This window comes from Condylura cristata, unplaced genomic scaffold, assembly GCF_000260355.1.
Source record: "Condylura cristata isolate star-nosed mole 26May11 unplaced genomic scaffold, ConCri1.0 scaffold00002, whole genome shotgun sequence".
Taxonomy (NCBI): Eukaryota; Metazoa; Chordata; class Mammalia; order Eulipotyphla; family Talpidae; genus Condylura; species Condylura cristata.
The window spans coordinates 43,554,747-43,579,574 of record NW_004567103.1 but is presented as its reverse complement, the minus strand read 5'-3'; the positions used below and the strand labels follow the sequence as shown (position 1 = coordinate 43,579,574).

At 35.2% G+C, this 24,828-nt stretch overlaps 2 protein-coding genes across 4 annotated transcripts in view; one reads left to right on the top strand and one right to left on the bottom strand.

Annotated features, from left to right (window-relative positions):
- Nucleotides 1-41: 41 nt before the first annotated feature.
- Nucleotides 42-13,308, top strand: SCRN3 (secernin 3). Its single transcript, XM_004674518.2, has 8 exons — nt 42-106; nt 1,651-1,819; nt 2,379-2,560; nt 3,081-3,280; nt 5,912-6,124; nt 9,825-9,987; nt 10,378-10,558; nt 13,110-13,308. The coding sequence occupies exons 2-8, from the start codon at nt 1,661-1,663 to the stop codon at nt 13,284-13,286; spliced, it is 1,275 nt and encodes a 424-aa protein (XP_004674575.1). The 5' UTR covers nt 42-106; nt 1,651-1,660; the 3' UTR covers nt 13,287-13,308.
- Nucleotides 13,309-14,408: 1,100 nt separating this feature from the next.
- The window catches only part of GPR155 (G protein-coupled receptor 155), a 41,719-nt gene continuing 31,299 nt past the window's right edge, over nt 14,409-24,828 (bottom strand). The window contains exons 14-16 of one of the 3 annotated variants that reach the window (XM_012728060.1): nt 23,663-23,727; nt 22,290-22,427; nt 14,409-14,493 (exon numbers count right to left, since the gene is read on the bottom strand). In XM_012728060.1, coding sequence (XP_012583514.1) covers nt 14,454-14,493; nt 22,290-22,427; nt 23,663-23,727 — 243 coding nt within the window. In that variant the 3' untranslated portion in view covers nt 14,409-14,453. Of the gene's footprint in view, nt 14,494-17,544; nt 19,429-22,289; nt 22,428-23,662; nt 23,728-24,828 lie in introns of those variants that run through there. The other 2 variants (XM_004674516.2, XM_012728062.1) reach the window with 2 other exon arrangements.

Here is a 24,828-nt window from a genome sequence, read left to right as displayed (position 1 = left end):
ACGGCGAGAACTTCCTGGGTCAAAGGTGACAGCTTCCGGAAGCTAGCGCCATATTTGTCACGCCTCCCTCCTCACCCGCTTTCGCTTTGAGTCACTCCGTGGCCAGGTGAGGGGTGTGCCTGGGGGTGGGATGGGTGTAGTTGAGGCCGGAATGGAAAAGACTGCCGTGGCGCTGTTGGTGCGAGGCGCCCGGGTCGCAGCCGCTCTGGCTGCGTTCGGGGCGCCGTTGCTGGGGTGAGGCGTGCGGGGTGACCACGGCGTATCTGCAAGAAATTCGAGTCTTTTTACTGTCTGTGAACTCTTAACTGGAGTTACATAACGTGTTTCTGCCCCGATTTTCCCACTTGTTTTGTGAAAATAGAAACTCATGCTTGTGAGGATGAGACCAAGCTGTGTTTCCGAAAGCGCTTTAGTGAAAGGAAGCGTGCAGGAGGCACGCCACGTGAGCGGAGACTCGTGGACGGCGCCTGGCTCAGAAAAACGCTCAACACAAGTTTGTTGAGTAAAGTTAGCAAAGGCTCTGAGGGTGTCTCCTCCTGGGCTAGAGGACTTGCTAACTAAGCCACGTGTTTCCTGAGCGTCCTCTCGGACCCATCAGGACTGATGACCTAGTTAGTGTGGCTGCTGCTTGTGTAAGGATCCGCCAACCGAGTCGTCTTGCCGCGTGTGATGTCAAGCATGTGTCTTTTGTGAGAGATGGACTCTTTTGTCAAGTAACTATATTTGCATTTTAGTGAAATGAACCGGGACAACGCCTGAGCTAGTGGCTTTTTCTTATAATAACTCCCTGAGATATCCATGAGGCAGGAAGGGTAGCCTGCCAGCGTTAGGAATGCTGGAACAAACCTGGGCTCCAGGACACAGAAAAAAACAAATACAGTTTTGACCCCTCTTTCCATCACTGAGGAAAAGGAAAACTTTTTGGAGTTTCACAAAAGTTGTTTTTTTCTTGGTATTTTTTTTGACAGTGCGTTTACTAGATATAAAATGTTTTTTTTTTTTTTGATAACTAGTCTTTATTTAGCCTGTGTAAAAATATTCCAAAGTCTAGGGCTTTATAAAATAAAGGAAATTATATAGAACAGTGACTTCTGAAGCAAGAGGAAAAGTTTGCGACACTGTAGTGCTCTACTAAAATTGAATCTTAAAATTTAAAGTTTTCCAAATTACAAATGAAGTTTAAATTTGGTATTTAATTTACCATAAGGATTTACAAGTTATGTTCTGAAACTTCCTCCTGGAAATCAACAGTTTGGAATTTTATTAACATTTCCTGTATTTGTCTTGAGTGACTACTTCAGAATTTCAGACGTACTGATATTACAGTCTCCGTGTGTTCGCCACCTCTAAGAACACTGAATACATAATATTGGGACTTACCTGTAAGATGAGTTCCAGAGATGAGAATACAAAGACTTATTCCCAACACTTAATGATCTCACTGTCTAGTAAAATATTCATATATGTATTTGAATATGGAAAATATGATCTTTACAATAGTAAGAAATGCACAGGAATCCCCAGATAGGGAAATAGTAAGAGGAGATTCAGCGAAGACTTTAGCAGAATACCGCAGCAGTTAAAACCTGGTTTTGTATGTGCTTAAAAATGTTTTCCTCTTTTTATTTTGAATCTTCGGGTGATTTTTAGCTTTAAAAAAATGGAGCCTCGTTCCTGTGACACTTTTGTGGCAGTGCCTCCAGCGACAGTTGATAATAGGATTATTTTTGGGAAGAATTCTGATAGACTCTTCGATGAAGTACAAGAAATAGTGTATTTTCCTGCCGCAGTTCATGATAACTCTAGAGAACATCTTAAGGTAGGTGAAATACATGTCTTACTAGCCACACACACACACACATATATATATATGTATATATATATATCACGAAGAGATGAAGAGTTATTTTTATCATTAGCTAGTTATTTGGCAGAAGCTATAGAAGGTAGAAATTCAATACTTTAAATTAGAAAATTAATTTGAGTCAAAACTGAACTTCTAGACTATCAATGATTTGGAGGAAGCTGAAATAACAATAATGATTGTTAAATTAGAAACCATCTCTCTTCTGAGCGTTCATTGCCACCTCATTTTCACTTCTCTTCATGGCCCTTAAACTTTGTATTTTGTCATATATTAGTTGATGTACATGTTCTAGTTTCTTGAAAGCAAGATCTAGTCTGATTCATTTCTTAATCAAATGTTGAATAAATCTTCAGAATGAATAAATTCTGAATCTGTTTGAATTATTGAAAATTTCAATTTATATTTCATTAACCTCTCATAATGGTCATGTCTTCTGATTGATTTTTAAGATTCTAGACTTTGACGACTTTTCTTTTTTAGCTTCATTGTTTTTGCTATGGCTTTCTTACAGTGTACTTACATAGAAATTGATCAAGTTCCTGAAACATATGCTATTGTCCTTAGTCGCCCAGCTTGGTTGTGGGGGGCAGAAATGGGAGCCAATGAACATGGAGTTTGCATTGGAAATGAAGCTGTGTGGGGAAGAGAGGAAGTTTGTGATGAAGAGGCACTACTGGGCATGGACCTTGTCAGGTAATTTTACACTACAGAACTTGTCTAAGTTTTGGATTGTGATATAACATGTTTTAAAAACTTTCCCTTTTTTTATTTTTGGACTTTGATATACTATAGCTTGTGTAAAACTAAAACCATCCCTTTTTTAAGACTCAAGTTTTATTAATTGGGAAAAGGAAAAGTAGTTGAAAATTTTTCATTGGAAGTCTTAACATATTTTACCATACCTTAACCAATTCTCACAGTAACCTCATACTATAGATATTTTTATACTCACCACTTGAGATAGCTGAGGTACAGAAATAAATAACATGGTAATAATTTACCATTAGGAATGTGAACGTGGATTTATTTGATTCTAAAACTTTGTTTTCATGATTCCAAACTGATTTCAGAAGAGTAATTGGGTTACAATTTATTTGTTAGGTTGAAGTTTTCTTTTTAAACTGTGAATATAGTCATAACATTTCATGTACATGACATTATTTAAGAAAATAATGAAAATTTAATTTGAGGACATTTAACATTTTTATTTTAGACTCGGACTTGAAAGAGCTGATACAGCAGAAAAAGCCCTGAATGTCATTGTTGACTTATTAGAAAAATATGGCCAGGGTGGAAATTGTGCAGAAGGTACATTGCTATTTAGCTATCACAACAGTTTCCTGATAGCTGATAGGCATGAAGCCTGGATTCTGGAGACTGCAGGAAAGTACTGGGCGGCAGAAAAAATACAAGGTATGGGCAACTTTTCACAATTCAATTTGTTTTATAATGAATACAATACCTTCTTAATTGTAGTGAATAAAATACCTTCTTAATTGTAGACATTGCATTTAATGTTTTCCCAAGATTTATTATCCAGGGAAACCTCATATGAAGGGAAAATGAAAACATCAATGAACATACATAGTGAAAGAGCTCTATAAAGCACTCTTGAAAAAGAAAAAAGTGGCATCTATTTGGTATATATGAACATGAATAAACTATTTTCTGTACAGCAACTTTTCACTGTTTTATAGTACTTTTTTTACATTTTAATAACTCCGTACTGCTTCTTCCTCTTTTAACTTTGGGCTGAATGCTTAAAGTTTATCATATGTAGGTATGGAATTGAGGAAAAGTGTATGGTTTGTGGGCTAGTGGTTAGAAAGAATATGTTGATGCAGTCAAATTTGATAGAAAGTTTGCTATCATTGAGTAAAATAATAGAATATACATTATTGAAATGTTTTGTATTTACTTTTTTTTCACGGTTGCTTTGTGATCATATAATTCCTCTGTGTTCAAGTGAGGAAACCCAGAGGTGTGACATGATTTACTTAAAGTAAATTGAGTGAAAGACTTAGAATTTAAAATTTTTCTATCCTGACTTTCAGTTCATTGTTTTCATTAGGGTACAGCTTTGTGGTTAATCATGATCATGTTCTTATTGTACATGGCTTTGTGAATCACCTGGAGATAAGATACACATGTGAAAATATTAGTGTGTGAATGATACAGATAACATAGACACTGTGAACATTTAGAGGAAAGAAAAGTTATTGTGAGCTGAATTTTAGAAGGGCTTTTGAAGATATCCTTGAACTTTGGAGGATTTGTATTTTTTTTCCCAGAATAGGTCACTGCCAGTTCTTACGGACATGCTATATTTTGCATGCATGTTTTTTAATACATAAAGCTGAATTAAAGCTATCTAGGCTTCTTTTTCAATTATTGTGACAAGTGACCTGACTAAAAAGTATTTTTTATTTTATTAAATGTACCACTTTGAAGAGAGAAGCAAAGATATTCTTCTATTGAAAAGATAGCTTCATCTAACTATACGAAATGAACACCTTAAAAAAAAACTCAGGGTTAGAATGTCATTTCTAAAATCTAAAAAGTCCTTCTGGGACTAGTAGTAATATAAAAGGTAATGAAATTTCTTACTTTAGAAATACAAAAATTATCTTATTGTAGAAAAAAAACTTTTGTATAAGTGAACACCTTCGTTGGGTTTAATTATCGAGTTGTAGATTAGCTATCCAGTTATTTCTTTTCCTATTAGTCAATTACACAATAGATAGAAAATCCCTCCTCACTGTCTTTAATTCTATATTATGTAAGTGTAGTTTTTGTAGTAAGAACATCTCAAGTGTGACTTTATTAAGGTAATTTAATTGACTTCTCTTTGGTAGACTGTCATCCTAAGTCTGCTTTAAAGCATTATCAATTTTCATTTAACATGATTGGTTCCTTTATTATGAATTCTTTAGAAAAGACTTTCCTTCCCTTATTTTTATATTTTAGTTGAAAATATTGATAACTATTGGTATTTTAGAGAAGCTTTATATTTGTGTTCTATACTGATACATGTCTGTTTTTAAAAGTAATATATACAGGACTGAAATAATCGTTAAAACTCAACAGTTAAAAAAAATCCAGTTAGAAAAATGGGCATAGGAAATGTAGCAACATATCATTCAAAGGAACATCAGTTGTCAAAAAATCACATGAAATGATGTTCAGCAGCATTAACTGTTAGGGAAATGCATTAAAACCACAGTGAATTATCAATATACTGTTATGAGAATGGTTAAAATAAAAATGACACCGCCAAATGCTAATAAGAATGTGGAGACTGGGTCACTGATACATTGCTAATGAGAATTTACTGTCACTCTGGATAACAGTTTGGCAGTCTTACAAAAAGCTAAACACACAACTGCATAATTGAAATCTTGTTTGTTTATCCTAGATAACTAAAAACTTACATTAACACAAAAAACAGTACATGAATATTTATAGCAGCTTTTGCCATGATAACCAAAGCCTGGTAACAACCCAAATAGCCTTTAACTTAAATGGTTAAACAAACTGTAGTCATCTATACCATGTAATACTACTCAGCAGTAAAAAAGAATGAATTGCTGATACATACAATTGCCTGAATGAACATTTAGAGAATTATACTGAATGATGATGTCAGAAGGAGATGTATGATTCCATTTATGTAATATTCTTGAAATGATAGTTGTAGAAATAAACAACAGACTAGTGGTTCCTTGGGGTTAAGTGGGGAGAAGGGAAGAAGTGGGCATGACTCTAAAAAGGACAACATAAATGATCTTAGTAGTGATGGAAATACATCTCAGTGTCAGTATTTGCTTGTGATATTTTACAAGGCATTACCATTGGGGGGAAACTGGATAAAGAATACATAGGATCTCTTTATCACTTGTAGATAATCTATAATTACCTTAAATTTAAAAAGTTCTTTAAAAATTTATCTTCTTGAGTATGTAATAGATTCCACATGGTACAAAATTTAGAATTGTATATTGCAAATAGTGATTAAAAACCAACTTTTCTTCTCTTTGAAAACAGAGGGAGTTCGTAATATTTCTAATCAGCTTTCCATAACAACCAAAATTGATCGGGAACATCCAGACATGAGAAACTATGCTAAACAGAAAGGTTGGTGGGATGGCAAAAAGGAGTTTGATTTTGCAGCCACTTACTCTTATGTTGACACAGCCAAAATGATGGTTTCACCAGGCAGATTCTGTGAAGGCTATAAGCTTCTAAACAAACACAAAGGTAATTTTATCATTTAAATAATATCAGAATAAAAGATTATATGCTCACTAGATAGAATGTGGGTATGATAACTGTTTTTCAAGGAATTATTCTTACTAAGATACAGTTTTATTAAAACTGACTTATTGTGACATTGTAAGCTATTTTTGGAGATGAGTGAAGAGCTCTATAGCTGTAAGAGGGTAATAATTCTTTCTGCAGGTCAGATTTACAATCTTTACTAATATTTTAAAACCCAAATGGAATTTGTTTTCTCCTCAGAATTCATTGGAACATGGAAATCACATCTTTGACTGTTACAGATGCTTCTTAAATTTATCTTTTGTTAGTACTTTTGTTTGTTTTCTTACTTCAAAAATTTTATGTAGTACTGGTTGGGAAGATAAACTGGGCCTGTATAGGTATCCCGTGTTTTTACTACAGCTCTCTAGAAATGTTGACTAAAATATTTAAACATTAGAGACATGTAATTAGGTTCAAATTCTAGAAGAAAAAAATCACCATACAAAAAGGGAAGTAACCCATGTCTGTTAAGACGATTTAAGGTCTTTCCTCCCCTAACAGTACTCCTCTCTGTCAGAGGGGGACTCTTGATCACATATAAGTCCTAGAGGCTAGTTTTAACATCCATAAGGATGTAGATATTTAGGTAGAAAGATACATTTGAAGAGGAAGAACTGAACTCTTTTTTTTTTTTTTAAAGATTTATTTATGTTTACAGAGCTGGGATATTATAGGCCAGAGGTATAGGACAGGTATGAGGATTCACCAGAGGCAGAGTGAGGAACAGAACAGCAGATTGACAAAGTACACTGCTGAGGGGAGCAGTGGGTGGGTCAGGAGAGTTCTGCCACAGTGTGTGGGTCAGCTCCCTGACTAGGGATCAAACTAGCACCGAAACAGTTATGGTGAGCTTTAACCCATTGTGCTACCAGGGAGGGCCAAGAACTGAACTCTTTACTAAGATTATAAATTCAAAAAATGCTACTATGCCCCCCCTCTCTGCTGTCTCAGTTTAGGTTAATTGAGTTTCTTGTGAGAGATTGAGCTACATATATTTTAGACTCAGGTGGGGCTACCTGTGCTGAGAAACAAACATTGGTTTAGAGCCAGTTAACACAGGCATATCTATCTATACACCCTTATAAGAATATTTGATATGATAAATATTCAAATTTTGCACAAACTTCTCATCCAAATTGAAGTCTGCTATAATGAATCTACATGTGATTGCCACTGAAGACATTTAATTTGCATGAGCATTCTTTTTTTTTTTTTCTGATATGTAGGAAAACTTGAGTTGTAGACCAGAGGTTCGGGGGGTGGGGTTGTTGAGAGGATTCACCAGAGACAGAGAAGAGAGCAGAACAGAACAGACAAATTGAAACACACTGTTAAGGGGAGCAGTGGGCAGACAGAAGAGGTCTGCTGCACCATACAATGTGGGTTAGCTACCCGGCTTGAGATTGAACTTAGGCCTTATCAGTGATAGTGCTTAGACTTACCCCTAAGGCCGCTTGAAGGCCCCTGAAGATAAGTTTAACAAAGTGCATTATTATATACTTTTTTCTGGCAATAAGTTTAAAAATGGAGGACATAATTATTCATTAAAAAGAACACTACTACAAAAAAAAAAAAGAACACTACTACATGTATAAAGTGGAGGGGAAAATATAAAGGATCCTAAGGTTTAAAATAATTAGAAAAAAGGAAGAAAAACATAAAAATTGTAAATTATCTACTGAATGAAAATTCTGTTACATTTAACAACAAAATAGCTAAATCATAGAGTTGAAATGCATACTGATTGTAGTTTTAGGTGCATCTGACATGAAATATTTTTCCTCAAATGTGAAGTACAGTTTATCCAGCTTTCTGTTCTTTGCTGAAAGAATAAATGTATCTCTAATACTTTCATAGAAAATTGTCTACTAGTATATTACGGTTAATTTTTTCCTGTGATTTTTCTAGATGAAAGAGCCTACCTCTCTCCTTTCCAACTATCCCTGTCTGATAGCTATTAACTATGCTGCATGTATATCCAAATTGTATCTATATTCACTCATGTATTTTAAATAACTAGTTTAAATTGCAATGAAATCGCACCCTGTGTTTTGCATTCATTTTAGTGAACCCTGCCACTGCAGTCTCAGTACTTACTCAGTGCTTGCTAGTGGATTACTTATATATGTCCTACTCAAGTGATCATGTAAATCCTTCTTTCATTTTGAGAATTACAGGTTTGGAATACAGAAAACATTTTCATAATACATGTATTATCACAGTGTTATGGTTCCGACACTGTTTTCATTAAAACTTACCATTTATAGGAATTTAGTTTTGAGTCATTTTAAAATCTCACTAGTTACTAAAGCTATGCCCAATAGATAGGTGTGGGCTGTATGCTTTTGCTTTATTGTTTAGTTTATTAAGAGTTGTTTTTAGGTATATCTTTTTTTCTTCTTCTGCATTTTATCAAAATTAACACAAAAAGATAGCTTCTGTAACAAGTTATCTATAATTTTTCTTGAATTTGTAGTCATAGCTACACTATGGAGAAACTGACAATTTGCTGCTATCATATCGGTAGCTTGCATGATTAATCGAGGGTGAGAACATAGATTGTTTTATCTGAATGCCAATTTTATTTTAATTTGAAATGTCACAAAACTACAGTTAGGGTACACTCTTGCTGTAAACTGTTTTTCTTTTATTCTCATATATGATGAAACTGGGGGAAATTCTTACAAGTTCTCTGTCTCTGAGTTACCTAATTTTTCATCATTCCACTGTCTTTGTGGTAGGGCTTTGGACGAGAGGAATCTAATACTGTGGCTCACTGTGTTAAATGAAATTATTTGTTTAATTTGAACTAATTTCAATATAATAAATTAGAATTTCCATATAAATTTTCTGAGGATATCTGATGGCAAGAATTACATAGTGTTAAAAAAAAAAAAACCTAAATTACAATGTATGCCCATTGTGTTCATTACCAGTGTAAAGAAATTGATACTACTTCAGGGTAAAAAGAGACTGATGTATTTAATAAATGGAAAACATATTTCTTTAGTCATTCCTTACCTGATTTGGTTTCACTGGTTACTGTGATCAACTGAGGTCTGAAAATAGTGTGTACAATAAGTTATTTTAAGAGAGGGAGAGAGAGAAAGATGACTTTGAAAGTAGTCCTGCAGAATTACTCATCTATACTGATAATGTATTTTGTTTTCTTCATTCCCACTCAGGTTATAATTCATTCTTAAATGGAAGAGTATTAATTTCAAGCACAGAAATTGTTACAGGAAAAATAATTGTTACTTTACAAGGAATATCTGTCTATATAGTACTGAAAACAAAAGCAGACTTTTTTTGACTGTTTGGTTCTCAGAGTAGATAGGTAATAGTTATTAGTGGTGTCAGTTATTGCTAACTAAATACATCTTAAAATTTTTGTAATGGTAGTGGGATTGAGTATACTTTTGCATTATTGATTCCTTCTTTGGGTGTTACACAGATTCTACTTGTTTTAATGGTTTTGAGACTACTTTGTATTAAAAAAATCTTCCTTGTATCAGTGGAATGAGTTCAAGTACAGTTACGATAAATGCCTAGATCAATATGTTCTATAGAATCAGTAGAGAAAGAAGTTCGTATTTACAGGATACCAATATTATGGTTTTTAAAATTGTTTGCCTAGGAAATATAACTTTTGAAACAATGATGGAAATTCTCCGTGATAAACCAAGTGGGATTAATATGGAGGGAGAATTCCTCACCACTGCAAGCATGGTTTCTATATTACCTCAAGATTCCAACCTCCCTTGCATTCACTTCTTTACAGGGACTCCTGATCCTGAAAGGTAAAGTCACAAAATAAATAAATAGCAAGGAGTTGGGAGTAGGATAGAGTCATTAGTCTGCTGATATTGTCATGCTAAATTGCCAAAAACTTTTATATACAACTTGTATATATAACTTAGAGATACAAAAACGGAGCCTGCTCTATTCATAGGCACTAGGCCCTTTGTTCAGTTATGGGACTATAAAGTTAAATAAACCATGGATTCCTGCCTCAAAGAGAGATCTCAGTGTACCAGGGATAGATCGCAGGTATGGGTATAACTAGTTTGATTGATAATACAATGAATTAATCGAAATTTCTAACTATAGAGGGAATCAAAAAATTTCAAATAATACCAAATATTTTTAATATCCCAATCAGCTAATTTAATAAACTCTTTTTCTTTTAGATCTGTTTTTAAGCCTTTCATATTTGTGCCAAATATTTCACAACTATTGGATACCACTTCACCAATACTTGAACTTGATGAGCCAGTTAAAAAGAAGCCACATTTTAAGAATAAGCCTGACAGAAGACACCCACTCTACCAAATACATCAACAGGCATTGGAAGTAATAGATGGTAATGAGGTATGATTATAGTCTTTGTTTTATGATTAATTATAGTTTAAAATGTGATTGAATTCATACTTTGAACATTGAAATTTCAGTTTTCTATTTCCTTCATGTAAAAATAGATTTTAAAGTTTAGATGCTCAGGCTGTAGTAGAACTGTATTTTTAACCTTTCATTAACAAGAATGGCTAAAAATGTACAGTGAATTTTTAAGAGAAATTTAGTATTTTAAACATAATAACAACAAGCATTTATTGAGGACTCTTCTACACCAAGCACCATGGTAATGTTACATGGAATATTTTATTTCATCTTCACAGTTACTTCATGAGATAAGTACTATTATTACCCTCTTTTTTTTTTTTTAAGAATTATTTATTTATGCATACTGAACTGGGGTATAGGCCAAAGGTGCAGGGCCAGTGAGAGAATTCACCAGAGACAGAGATGAGAACAGAATAGGCAGATTGATGAAGTACACTGCTGACGGGAGCAGTGGGCAAGACAGAAGAGGTCTGCTGCACCAGGTGGGTCAATTCCCTGTCCAGGCCGGGGATTGAACTCATGCTGAAGTGGCTGTGGATAGCTTCGTATTAATGTGCTTTAACCCAGTGAACCACCAGGTAGGGCCCTATTACCCTCATTTTTGATAAAATCCAAGTTTAAGTATTTTACTGCACCAAAAAATTGCAAATTCACTAAAGGGCATTTAACCTGTTCTCTCACATGTTTTTAATCATACAGTCTCAGATTAATTTAAAATAACTGATACTTACTTTTTTAAAATGTAAGCTAAGCATACCCCAAATCTCATCGCCAGAAACCAGTAGATGTATTTTTATGGCAAATGTCTAGTAGATGGGTCAATAAGTAATTTTGTAGTATTCATACTTTGAAGTTTTCGCTTTGCTCTTCATGCACCCAGATTAAAAAAATAGATTAGAAGGAAATAGAAGGGCTATAAAAAGGCTTTTGCCACAGAATTTTCAGTTTATTCCTGAAGTGAAGAAAACAGAAGGCTAGTTAATACATTTACTCACCTTTTTCTACCAGTTCCTGATTTAAAAAAAAAAAAATTAAAATATCTTTATTGAGATATAATTCACATGCAGTAGGATCTAAAGTTTGCCAACTGGGAGTTTTGAATATTTAAATATCTCACCTTTATTGCCTGTAATTTTACTTCATCAAGGCATATATTTTTAAATTATCTTTATATTAATGTTCCTACATGCATATATTACCTGTATCTGTAGTATGTTTGCACAATTGTCTTGCTTCCCCTCACTGTCAGTCTTACACATAAATAATAAAGCTCTGTCCAAACTTATTTTTACTATGAATTCTTCATATTACTCATCCCTCATTGGGGCCTTTTTTTTTTTTTTCACTTCTGATCTACACTGTAAACACCTTTTTTATATAGCCTGGTCACATGGAGTGAGAGGTCAATATTTTCTTCTAACTGTGCTGACTAGGGCCCAACCCATGGGGCCAGAGATGGCATCAGACCATGGCGTTGGCTTATGCTCCACACTCAGTTCAGCTCTGTGAAAGTGAGCTTCTGGTTCTTCTTGCCTTTTCTAAGTTCCTCAGTATAAGTTTCAAGTGTCTGTTAGGAGGAATTTTCCTTTGCTCCTCCCCAGACGGCCTCCACACTACCCTAATTGCTTACATACTTGGCAAGAGTTGTAAGCGCTTTAATTCCTCTCAATACTGCTTTTTGGGAGATGGGTTTCTACTGAAATACACTGTTGAAGGCTCTCTCTGGTGGAACAGTGGGTTAAAGCACAGCACTATGAAGTTGTCTACTACCACTTCAGCACAAGTTTGATCCCTGGCTAGCCAGGGAGGTGACCCACATGGCACAGCAGACTTCTCCTTTCTCACTCACTGCTCCCCTCAGCAGTGTACTTCAGTCTGCCTGTTCTGTTCCCCACTTGTCTCTGGTAAATCCTCTTACCCCTCGTATCTCTGGCCTGTACTCCAGTTCTTGTATGCATAAATAAATCTTAAAAAAAAAAAAAACACTGCTGAGGGGAGCAACAGGTGAGACAGGAGAGGTCTGCTGTGCCACGTGGATCAGCTCCCTAGCCAGGGATTGAACTCTTGTTGCAGTGGCTGCTGATAGCTTGATAATGCTGACACTTAACACCTTGTGCCACCAGGGAGACCTCATTTTGTGTTAATTTTTGTGTGGCGTATGGGATAGTGGTCTAGTGTAGCTTGAACTCTTGAGTGCAGGATTTTTTTTTTTTTGTCTGTGTAGCAGTAAATTAGTGATTTTTGAAGTACTTCTGCTTTTCAAGCAGGTGGTGGTATGGCTTTAGATGTTTGGACTTTCTGGGCTTCTCTAAGTCTGGAGAACTGATTTTGTAGCTGCCAAGTCAGTGGTGGTGAAGGACAATGATTTTTCCCAAAGAATTTCATTGTATAACTAAAGATCAGGAGGAAGGGAACAAAACTTAAAATAGAAATCCAGGAACACATTTTGCCTTTGGAAGGCATTAAAATTTCATTTAGATCTGTGTGTATGTGTGTTGATTTTTTTTTTTTAATTGTTCAGGAAAAAGGCAAAATAATTCTGGACAACATGAAGAAATTGGAGAAAGAACTATTCAAAGAGATGGAATCAGTCCTTCAAAACAAGCATGTTGATGTGGATAAGATTGTTAATCTCTTTCCTCAGTCTGCAAAAGATGAAATTATAATTTATAAGTCTAATGTTAATGTTAGTTCTTAATAGTCATATAAATGGCCAGCAATTTTCCTCTAAGTAAGAATCTATCACTTTGGTAAATGACAGATACCTAGTTTGAAAGGATCTGATTATTCTTTAATGGCAGTCAAGTGGTATATTCAATACTAAACCTACTGCTTGTTGAAATATTGAGAAAGAAAATAACATTACAGTTGGAGACATAAATAATGGAGTAGCCAGAGTTTCTACAGGTAACAGGGTTTTGGTTTATTATAGCCATAATATCTGTTTTTCAAAATTTTAGTAATTATTCAATTCTGCATAAAGTATAAAACATCAAAATAATGTATGAATTCATGTTATAATTATGTGGTATCCTTAAATAAGTGTCTTAATTACAAGAATGCAAGCTTTAGTAATGGAAAATATTGTCACAAGCGGTAAGTTTTTGTGGTTTAGGCAAATAATTACCTGCTTTACCAAGATTTTCTAGATTTATACATTGTCTTATTACAATGTATTATTCTGTGATTGCACTTTTGTTAAGCACAGACATACTCTTTTTCCAGAATTAGCTGACCAGTGAACTTTTAACTATAGACTAAAATTATCTGACATATTTGCCATTGTCCTTAATTTAAAAGCTTACTTATGTTAATTTTTTTTTTAAGCTCTTGACTGGGAGATTAGGATATGGGATAAAGATCTTACCTTTTTTATGTAAGAGCACTAAGTGTAAGCTGTTCATTTTTTTTTTTATGCTGCAGAATTTTATTGAGATAATGAGACGTCAGTTTATCAATATTAACAACAACATTGGTTGCTTCAGCTAGTCCTCTTTTCAACTTTTACTGATCTTCACCTGTTCCTGAAACTTCAGGTTTTTGATTAAATGGAATCTCCTCTTTCATACCATTACCATCTCTGCAATCCTTTCCAGTGTTCTTCATCTCCTCCTCAGACTCCTTCAGCTCCTCTTGGGTCTTCTTCTATCCCCCTCGGTCTTCTTCAGATCCACATTCTGGCCATCACCTTCCATGCCAGGACCCAGATCACCTTGCACAGCAGTTGCTCTTTTTTTCTCTTCTTGGGGTTTTAATATTTGGCATCACAACTGCAGGCTTCCCTTGCTGAGCTCTTCTACCTGCTCACTGGAGGGAGAGGCAACAGCAGATGCCGCTGCAGGAGACTCTACGACGATCTTTTCCTTTAGATCTTGATCTCACTTGTGCACTCATCTTTCACACCACTGAGTTTCAGTCAATGAGAAAGAACAAAATAAGGCAAGACTTGAGCCCCACAGCTTGTGTCGGGAATCAGTGATCACACCGGATAAGCTGTTCATTTATTTATCTAAGGATGCATATTTGAATCTTATTTCTCTTTGTAGCCAGATCATCTTTTCAATGTCTTTGATACCATTCTAGACTAGACTAATACCATCTCTCATTAGATCAGTGCAATTAAGTGTTGTTCTATACCTTTTTTTCTTCTTTATCTCCATGGTTAGTCACTACAACCAAAGAGATTAAAAATGTACATCTGACAACAAATTTCCTTCCTAAGTATTTTAAAAAACATTTAATTTCTTAAAGCAGTTTTAGGTTTAGAACACAATTGAACAGAAAGCACAGTTCCCACTGCATCCATGTACACATAGCCTGCTGTCAACGTCTCACATCAGAGTTAGATTTGTTTCAAATGATGGACCTACATTGACCTATCATGATAACCCAAAGTCTGGAGAATGAGGTTCTAGATTACATACTCTGTGGGTGTGGGTAAAGGTATAATGATATGTATCAATAATGATAGTATACAGAACATTATCACTGTCCTGAAAGTCTTCTTTTCATCCCTCTTCTCTATAAACTGGCAACCACTGTTTTTTTCATTGTCTCTGTAGATTTGTCCTTTCCAGAAAATTGTATAGTTGGACTCTTACAATATGTAGCCTTTTTATACTGACTCTTTAATTTTCTATACATTTTATGTCCCTCTCTGTGTTTTCACGACTTTGGTAACACTTTTTAATGTTAATAGTATTCTGTTGTCTGAATGTACCAGTTTATTGATCCTTTTACCTGTTGAAGGACATCTTAGTTGCTTTCAAGGTTTGACAATTTTGAATAAAGCACTTTAAACATCTGTTTGCTGGTTTTTGTGTTGGTATGTTTTCAGTTCAGTAAATGCCAAGAAACACAATTGCTGTACAATATAGTAAGAGTATGTTTAGTTCTGTAAGAAACTGCCAACCTATCGCCCAAAGCAGCTATACCATTTTGAGGTTCCACTAGCAATGAGTAAGAGTTTCTGTTGCTCTACAACCCTCCCAGCATCTGGTGTTATCAGCATTCTGGGTGTTGGCTATTCTAATAGGGTATAGTACTTCTAGTTCCTTGACATAGGATGTGAGACATTTTTTCATATACTTACTTGGGTGTTCATAGCTTCAGCTCGTTTAAAAAATATGTTAATTTTCTTATAGTTGAGTCTAAAACTCTTAAAAGACTCATTGTTTTTAGAAAAAGTCCCAATCCTTAACATTTACCAAGATTCTGCTGATCTGCCCACATCTATATATTACTACATTTTGCATTGCTTAAAAATTTTGACAATGAGGTTCTTTCAATTCCTTAAATGTGCTCTCTTTTTTTTTTTTATCATCACTGTAGCCTCTGCTTGTACTATTCATTTGATATAAATAGTTCTTTTATTATCATTTAGGGCTTTCTGAAACATGGCTTCCTTATGGAAGTTTTCCCGACACCATTAAGTTCAGGCTTCTGGTTACATACTGTTTTCCGAGCCATATATTATCTTGATCACAAATACATGTTTATTATCTGTCTTTCACAAAGTAGAAACATTATGATAGGGACCATATTTGTTTCCACTGTCATGTGTTTGGTGTTCAAAGCTTAATGCTCAATAAGTACTTGTTTACACAGCCTTTCACTGCCTATAAAGTTGAGAAAATTAGACATTTTATCTACAACTTGGAGCCTTTGATAAGTTGAAAGTCAACCTATGATTGCTTCAGCATGTTCAAAATGAGAATATTTCCTTAGCTAAAGGGAGGACTGCTATAAGAATATGTGAATTAACTTAGAATAGTTTGGATGTATTTAATTTATAAATCAAATTTTGTATGGATACTTTTTTAGAGTAATTATGGTTTAATTTAGAAAATTTAAGGCTTGAAATTTCACTTGTGTGAAAAATATAGTAGTTGAAATTAAACTTTTTGAGTCAACCCATTAATGTGATTAACCTTATGTAATAAATTAAGGGAATAATCCAGTAAATGGAGTAGTTTAGAGAATGTTTGATCATTGCTGAAAATCAACTTATATTAATCCTCAACCAAAAATTTTGCCCTAGAAATAATTACAGTGAAATTTTGAAAATTTAGTTCTATTTGTAAAATCTGCAAAAAACAGGTTCTAAAGAATGAATATTTTCTGTGTAATTACTTCAAACTCTTATCATACTAGTTTCAAATTTTATAGCCTTTTCCTGAAAAAGTGATATTTCTGATCCTGATCTGTGTTTTCAGCATTTATTCATTATTTGACTATATAGTCAAATGTTTTAAAGTCAATTATGTCATAGGAAATATGAGAGGGGCAAACACTAAAAGGTGTGTTCTACATATAAAACAATACTTTTATACATTTTCATGCCTTTAGGACCTTAATGATGTTAATCATTATTAAAACCCTAAGCATACTTTACATTAAAAAAACTGACCAGGAATGGAATCCACGTTGAAGATGATCATAAAAGGGTAGCTTTTAATTAAATTGCATTATCTTCCTAGCAGTGCACACTAAGAATGATTAAATATATGAAAAAGCCCATTAATTTTGAGTCATTAGTGTGTACTAAGAGCATACTATGGCAAGGTACCATAATCTCAGGAGACTTCTTTAAGAAAACACTGAATTTTTTTTTTTTTTTAATAAACTCTCTTACAGGGTCCTCCCTAGTGGCGCAGTGGGTTAAAAGTGCAGCACTGTGAAGCTATGGCAAGCCACTGTTGCATGAGTTCAAGCCTCTGCAAGGGAGGTGACCCATGTGACGCAGCAGACCTCTCCTGTCTCCCTGCTGCTCCCCTCAGCAGTGTGGTTTGTTGATCTACCTATTCTCCCCACTCTGGTGAATCCTCACTGTCCCTGCTCCTCTGGCCTGTATCCCAGTTCTGTATGCATAAATAAATCTTAAAAAAAAAAAAAAACCCTTATAAAAAGTCATGTATTATTCAGATTATTCAAAGAAAAGACATTGGCAGTTCAAGTTAAAATAGGTACTTTATTGAGAACCTTGTCAGTATGGAGTAAAAGTTACAAATATTTTTATATAACAAAATTAGCACATCCTTCTAAAAACATCTTAAAAGCCTCCATTATCTGAAACTGCAGATTGTTCTGATCCAGGATTTTCTTTTGAGTGTTTCCAAGGAAAAAGATGCCGCAGATTCCCATCATGCAAATGACAGAATGTGTATTATGATTTGTTCACAAACAAAACATTTTCCACTTGAATTGCATGCATGTGAATTAATATCTGAATTGCTGTATCTGAAAATACAATTATGTTTTATGCTTTATCCTTAATCCTGAGAATTCAGTTACAAAGTGGTCATATTAAAAAGAAAATACGATAGCAAGACAGTTCTGCTGAAAAACATCCCCATTCTCTTCACAACTTAAAATTGGTATAGGTTAATATTATTCAGTAAAGTGTAATTGGCTTGTTAAGTGCACTAGGTTTCCATGCAGGTTTTTTTTTTTTTTTTTGACATTAAAAGAAGAATCACCTAACCCTATAAATTATTTTCTAAATGGTTTTTACATATGAGACAAATATTTGAAACATGTTTAAAATAAGTTATTACTGACACCCAGTTGTTAAATGAAGTTTTCAAAAGCCATATAAATAGATCTCTTTGTAGCTTATTAAAGATAAAGTTTATCTGAGGGCAATATTTAGTAATTTTCAAGTTTATAGATTTTTATACACGAGTACTTAAAAAAATTAGATTTTTAATGTGAAAATGTGATATTGGGCTTAGAATTTAAGAATCCTGGCTTGAAGATATATTTTTCTTTTAAACTACAGGGAATACACTAATACAGTTATCTTCCTGCACTATGACTTTGTATAAACATCAGAAATGATACATCACATGGCAATAATTTTGTTGATAAAATCTAAATGCATCTGTTCAAATTATGTGTTGTACAAAAGTTAAAGATTATACTTCAGTCAATTGTTTTTGCAGATAGTAATATTTATGGAGGTTCTTATTCTAATGGCACAGATTAGTACTTTGGATAGAAAAGCAAGAAAAGATGAGTTTTAGAAAAAGTGCTTCAAGTTTTAATGAGTGTTTTTGTCAAGAAAATGAGAAAAATAGAATAATAAGGCCTCTTAGAAGAATCATTAAAATTTCTTGTTTTAGGAGGTGCCATCAATAAGTGCAAATGATGTAATTTAAGATCCATTCCCCACCAGCAAGACAATCTACCCAAATTTGGCAATTTAAAGGAACAGTAAATTGGATGTTGATTTTAAAATTATTGCAAAATATTGTTGGAAGAAATGTTTTCAAATGTTGCTATAATTAATCAACAGTAATGGTATTCATCATCAAACTAAATTATGGTTTGGTTTTCTTGTTTTGCTAAGTCAGTTACATAATATAAAGTCACATAGTGTTATCATGGGGTGGGAACACATTAAATTTTATAGAGGAAGTGATAGGCTCAGAAAGATTGTGCCTTGTCATACAGTCCGTGTGTAACATCTAGGCCTAGAAGAAGACTCCATATGTGTTTCTCGTAATTTAGGTCTTAGGAGATGGATATGAATGTTCAATATCTTTGTATCTTTCTTGTTGGGGAGAGCTTGCATTAACAACAGGAGGACTCTGTTCAGGACTCTTTTGAAGAAATCTATAAAACAAATACTCATCCCGAAATTCATACTCATTGGTGATATGTTGGATGACTCCCCCTTGCATCAGTCTGTCTCCATATATGACAGCTTCACCACGGTCAGAAGCAAGACCAACTTCAATCAGCCAGTTCACCAGATCACAGCCACAGAAGGTCCCGGTAGAAGTCTTTGCACCACACCTGTATGTCAAAGGAATGATTCACCCATATGTTCTGTAAATCTGGATGATAGAGGGTAAGCAAGGAAAAAATAGACAAGGAAGACAGCATGCCAGTTAAAAAGTATGGCAGGAATGAAACTATTCTGAATAGTAAGGGCTTGTTAATTTACCTCATCTAGAAAGGCCCACAACAGAAAAAGTAAGATGTGCCAATAATGCTTGTGAAAACAGAAATGCTTAAAAAAAGTGTCAAAAAAAAAAAACTTAGGCAATGTAAATCAATTGTCAAAGAGTTTTTACTGTAGTTTGCCCTTTTATGGTCAGACCTATTCTATAGCCAACTATTATATATATATATATATATATATTTTTTTTTTTTAAGATTTATTTGTGCATATAGAACTGGGGTACAGGCCAGAGGCTCAGGGGCAGTGAGAGGCTTCACCAGAGACAGAGTGGGGAACAGAGCAGGCAGATCGACGAAGTACACTGCTGAGGGGAGCAGCGGGCGGGTCAGGAGAGGTCTGCCACCCCATGTGGTCACCTCCGGGGCAGGCGGGAATCGAACTCATGCAGAAGCGCTTTAGATTCTCAGTGCTGTGCTTTAACCCGCTGCGCCACCAGGGAGGGCCCAACTATTATATATTTTTAAAGTTACATTCAGTTATAATCCCAGGGACACTAAATACTTTTTTACAAGTTCTTAGGAAGTGACTTTTTACTAAGCTACTCAAATGATTATTAACATCATATAATTATTAGTGATTATTATTTTCAGCTTATTAACGTGCCCAAAAGTAGCCTTTCTTGTCATCAGCAGCCCAGATAATATTTCTGGTATGTTTTTTAGTAATTTGCTACATTTGGGAGCCAGGAAAGACTAAGTGAAATTTGACTTTTTAAATGTATTTGGATTATGAATCTAACTCATGAATATTTAAAATTTGTATTCCTAATGCAAATGTGGGGCACCTCATGTGTGAATAAACAAGGGAAAGAAAAAAACAAAAAGAAATTGTGTGTTTTCACACATGTATGCAGCAAATAGGAATCAGTCCACAAGCATCAGTCAAGCTGTAAAACTTATGCTTGACAACAGGAAAGACTAGGTGAAAATCAAGATGGAACAAGAAATAGATGACAAAAATTTTAAAACATTTTAAAACTACAAATGAATATACATAAGTTTTATACAAAAATTAGATGAGAAGTTAATACACATGACAGCTTTTAACACCAGTATTTCACTTAGCAATAAGATAATTTATACTTTGCTACTACAAATATCACTTTCCACAAAAACCTGAGTTTTACAACCTGAATCTGAGTCTTCTTTGTACACGTTAATTTTTAGTCTATAGCTCAACACTTTTCTATCCCAGACATTAGCAGAATGGTTGTTTCCAGGCCATGCACAAGGGGCTAAAATCACAGCCCCGGAGTTGTACAGAGCGGCGGTGAATGTGATTGTACAGGGCGCTGGGCTGTCCCAGGGCAATCAGTGCCCACTCAGCCGCCTGTGACCTCAGTCCTGCAGATGGCAGGAGCTCGCTCCCTCAAAGTCAGCCATCACATGAACATGGGTTCCCTTTTTTAATTTTTTTTTTTTAAAGATTTATTTATTTGTGCATACAGAACTGGGGTACAGGCCAGAGGCTCAGGGGCGGTGAGAGACTTCACCAGAGACAGAGTGGGGAACAGAACAGGCAGATCGACGAAATACACTGCTGAGGGGATCAGTGGGCGGGTCAGGAGAGGTCTGCCACGCCATGTGGTCACCTCCGGGGCAGGCGAGAATTGAACTCATGCGGAGGCGGCTTTAGATTCTCAGTGCTGTGCTTTAACCCGCTGCGCCACCAGGGAGGGCCCCCTTTTTTAATTTTAAAAAGCAATTGTAAATTGTTGAAACTACTCACAGGTGGTACTTTGCAATGCCCTAGATGAGTGGGAAATTAACTTTTCTTCCCCTTGTCAATGGCTATTCCAGACTACCTTCTGAGTATGAGGAAATATAGTAACAATTATTTGTAAACAAAGCATCTTGAATGATAACCATAATTTTTCAAATTCTCAGTTATAGACAAAGTATTTGGTTCTTTATGTTTTTTTATTTTTTATTTAAAGATTTATTTATGCATACAGAACTTGGGTACAGGCCAGAGGTGCAGGGGCAGTGAGAGGATTCACCAGAGAGAGAGGGGGGCAGAACAAGCTGACTGACCAAGTACACTGCTGAGGGGAGCTGCGGGCGAGACAGGAGAGGTCTACCGCACCATGTGGGTCACCTCCGCGGTGGGCGGGGATTGAGCTCGCACTGACACGACTGCGGCTGGTTTGCAGTGCTGTGCTTTAGCCCATTGCGCCGCCAGGGAGGGCCCTCTTTATGGTTTTTCCTCTCTTTTACAACAGTCAAAAAAAAATTCTGGTACTATTACATTTGTTTATTAATTTCCTACTGCATGCTCCATACCTTGAGAATTAGCAAAATAATTAAGTGTGACAGACTAACAATTAGGACTTCAGGTGAAAAGTAGCAGCAGAATTAAGGCACAGAACTTTTATTTCATTTTCTTGCATCTTTAGTGTTAGGAAATAATATACCATTAGGAGACTCAAACATAAAGTCACTTCTGAATCTAATGTATCTCGAAATTCAGTGAGATATTAATGTCCAACATAAAGTAAATGTTAATATTTTACATTTTTGCAATTTTGGAACTAAAGTTTTCAAATTTTATATAAAATCAGATATTATATTATATTTGAAAAAGTGAACATCAAAATGACATGGCTCTTTTAATTCTGTTTCTTAAATTATAAACTGATCCAAAGCTACTTTTTACATGTATATGTGCCATTGAAATGTCAATCATTTAGTCACACCACTTCACTCAGCCTAATTATCTGGAATGTGTACCTACCTCCTTTCCTTGACAATGTTCTGGATACAGAGGTCACGGTGATAGTGGATAAACTGTTGACAAGTCATTTTTATTTCTTCTGGAACAGGAGAATTCCTGTTTTCTGCTGTTTCTTTATTGGTCCATAAGAATTCAAGTCTAAAAATCAAAATTTAAGGAGGCCATTTTAAGGAAAGAAAAGCAAAGAGAGAACCCCACCCACTTGCTACCCCATCAACAAGACTATTTGAAAGAAGACTGGGATGGGCAGTGGCTAGAGCATTTGAACATTTTATAACCTCTCTAGACATATTTGACCCACTCAATATCTACCAAAAAATGTGACCTATTCTATAGTCTTACTGTTTTAAAATGCAAAAATATCTCACCAAGATCAAGTACTCCATCATTTTCCAATTTCAGTACTGAAGAAAAAAAAAATGAGTGGATCTAAAGTAGAGAACAATTCTGTTTCTGCTAGCTCGAACAACTGCATTGTGGATGTTTTTTTAACTGAGTATTAAACATTATGAAGCTGAAATAAGTTTAGTGATTTTCCTATTACACTTCACTCCCCTTATGAAAGACTTATGACCAAGCTACTATATCTTTTTAACTAATTTACTAATTATCTTACATCACTGTTCATTTTTGTGCAGTATTTGACTTCTCCCCTCAGCTGTGGTCGCCTCAGTTCTCTCACACCATGGTATCTGTGATCCCTCTCTCCAGTCCTTTGTGCTCTTTCCTTCCATTTTGATCCCTCACTTGCTCCCCCACCTTGCTTCAGATCGGTGGTCCTCAGCTATAACTTACAATGATGAAAACAGAAAAGGCAGAAAGACCAGTGTCCACTTTCTGTATGCCTTTTATACAGTTGATAGGATATATTCTATTAGTACTTTTATTTTCTACAACTTTTGATTTCGAAAACAACTATAAGGATTTGCCTTCAAAAAACTTTCCACAAAGCTAGTAAAAATCCAAAATTTTAGAAACCTTGGGTTTTTAATAAATTGTCAATATGATAGAGAAATCCTGTTGTCAAAGGAGAAAGACAAGTATAGGTATTGGGGGCACACCACAACTTCCATTTCTTAATACACTTCCAAGTTTCATTTAACTTTATGTAGTTTATGGACTAGGCAGAAGTAAACATCTTTCATTCCTTCTCAGAATGCAAAATACATGCTGGATTAATAATAGTCTTCAAATATTTCCTCTGCCATTATCTGCAACAAATATGTGAATCAAAAGATAACCTTTCTGTTTTGTTTAGTTTCCCCTTTCTGTGTCTTCTAGCAGTTACCAGAGATTTTGAAATATCAGTGTTTTAATAGACTGGCTTTGCTATCACTTTTATGGCTATACATTTATTTGAAAACTAAACTTGCCTTCTTTTAAAAGGTAGGATGATTAAATGTTTGTCCAATCCAAAGATTCCAAAGGATATAAATCCCTATGGAAGAAAAAGAAAGATTTTATGAACTCAACAATAAATACTAACCCACAGGAATAATGGAACTCACCTGATTTAGTGCATGGGGGAAAAAACCTATAATGATTAGAACATTTAAATGGAACACACAGGCAGTTTCTCTAAAAATTTAGTGCCTAAGAGGCAGGTCTGATACTTGGCTGCCTCTTCCCCATCCTCTGTCCTACTAACTGTGATGGAGGATACAGACCAATGCTGAGCAGCTAGCCACATTCATGTGCTAGCTTAATGAAGAAAAGTACAAACATTTAAAGGCTACTTACTTTCCACTTAAAAAAAAAAATCTTCCCCTTGTGCGTAAGCATTTATTATTTTTTTCTGCCAAAATTTCAGAAGTTATAGAATTAACAGTGACTGCAGTCACTAAAGAAATTCATATGAAATGAAACTGGCTAGTGACTAGGAAGTATTTGAAAGATTCCACATGCTATTTGATGGTGCCATTTCCAAAATTGCACCAATAGCAGCCCCATATCAGGACAATAAGGACTGTTTGGGAGGTTGGGAACTGCCATGCTGTCAGCCACAGCGGGATCAGAATGTGAGCACAAGTTGGTGGGAGGGGGGATGGAGAATGCTTTGTATTGTATAAAGGTCCTACATTTTTTCATCCTCAAACTATAACCAACCAAAAGAATGACCTCACATACTTTCCCAAGGAGAAAATGGGATGGAAACAGAAGTTTACTTTCTCTCCTACTCTGGAGCTCTTGAACCATAGAGCTCTGGGTGTACCATTTCAAATGCAACAATCCTGGCACTAACTTCTGAGTGTCTACTATATGCCAAGCATTGGTAAGCATTTTACATTAATTCTCTCATAAACATCACAATAAAATCTTCACAGTTGTTATCATCCCCAATTTAAAAATTAGAAACTAAAATCCACAAAGACCTAAGATGACAGGTGCTATTGTCTTTATGTCACCATTAAAATGGAACGACTTGGCCCTCCCTGGTGGCGCAGCAGGTTAAAGCACTGCACTAAGAAGCTAAAGCCACTTCCGCATGAGTTTGATCCCCGCCTGCCCCAGAGGAGATCCACGTGGCGCGGCAGACCTC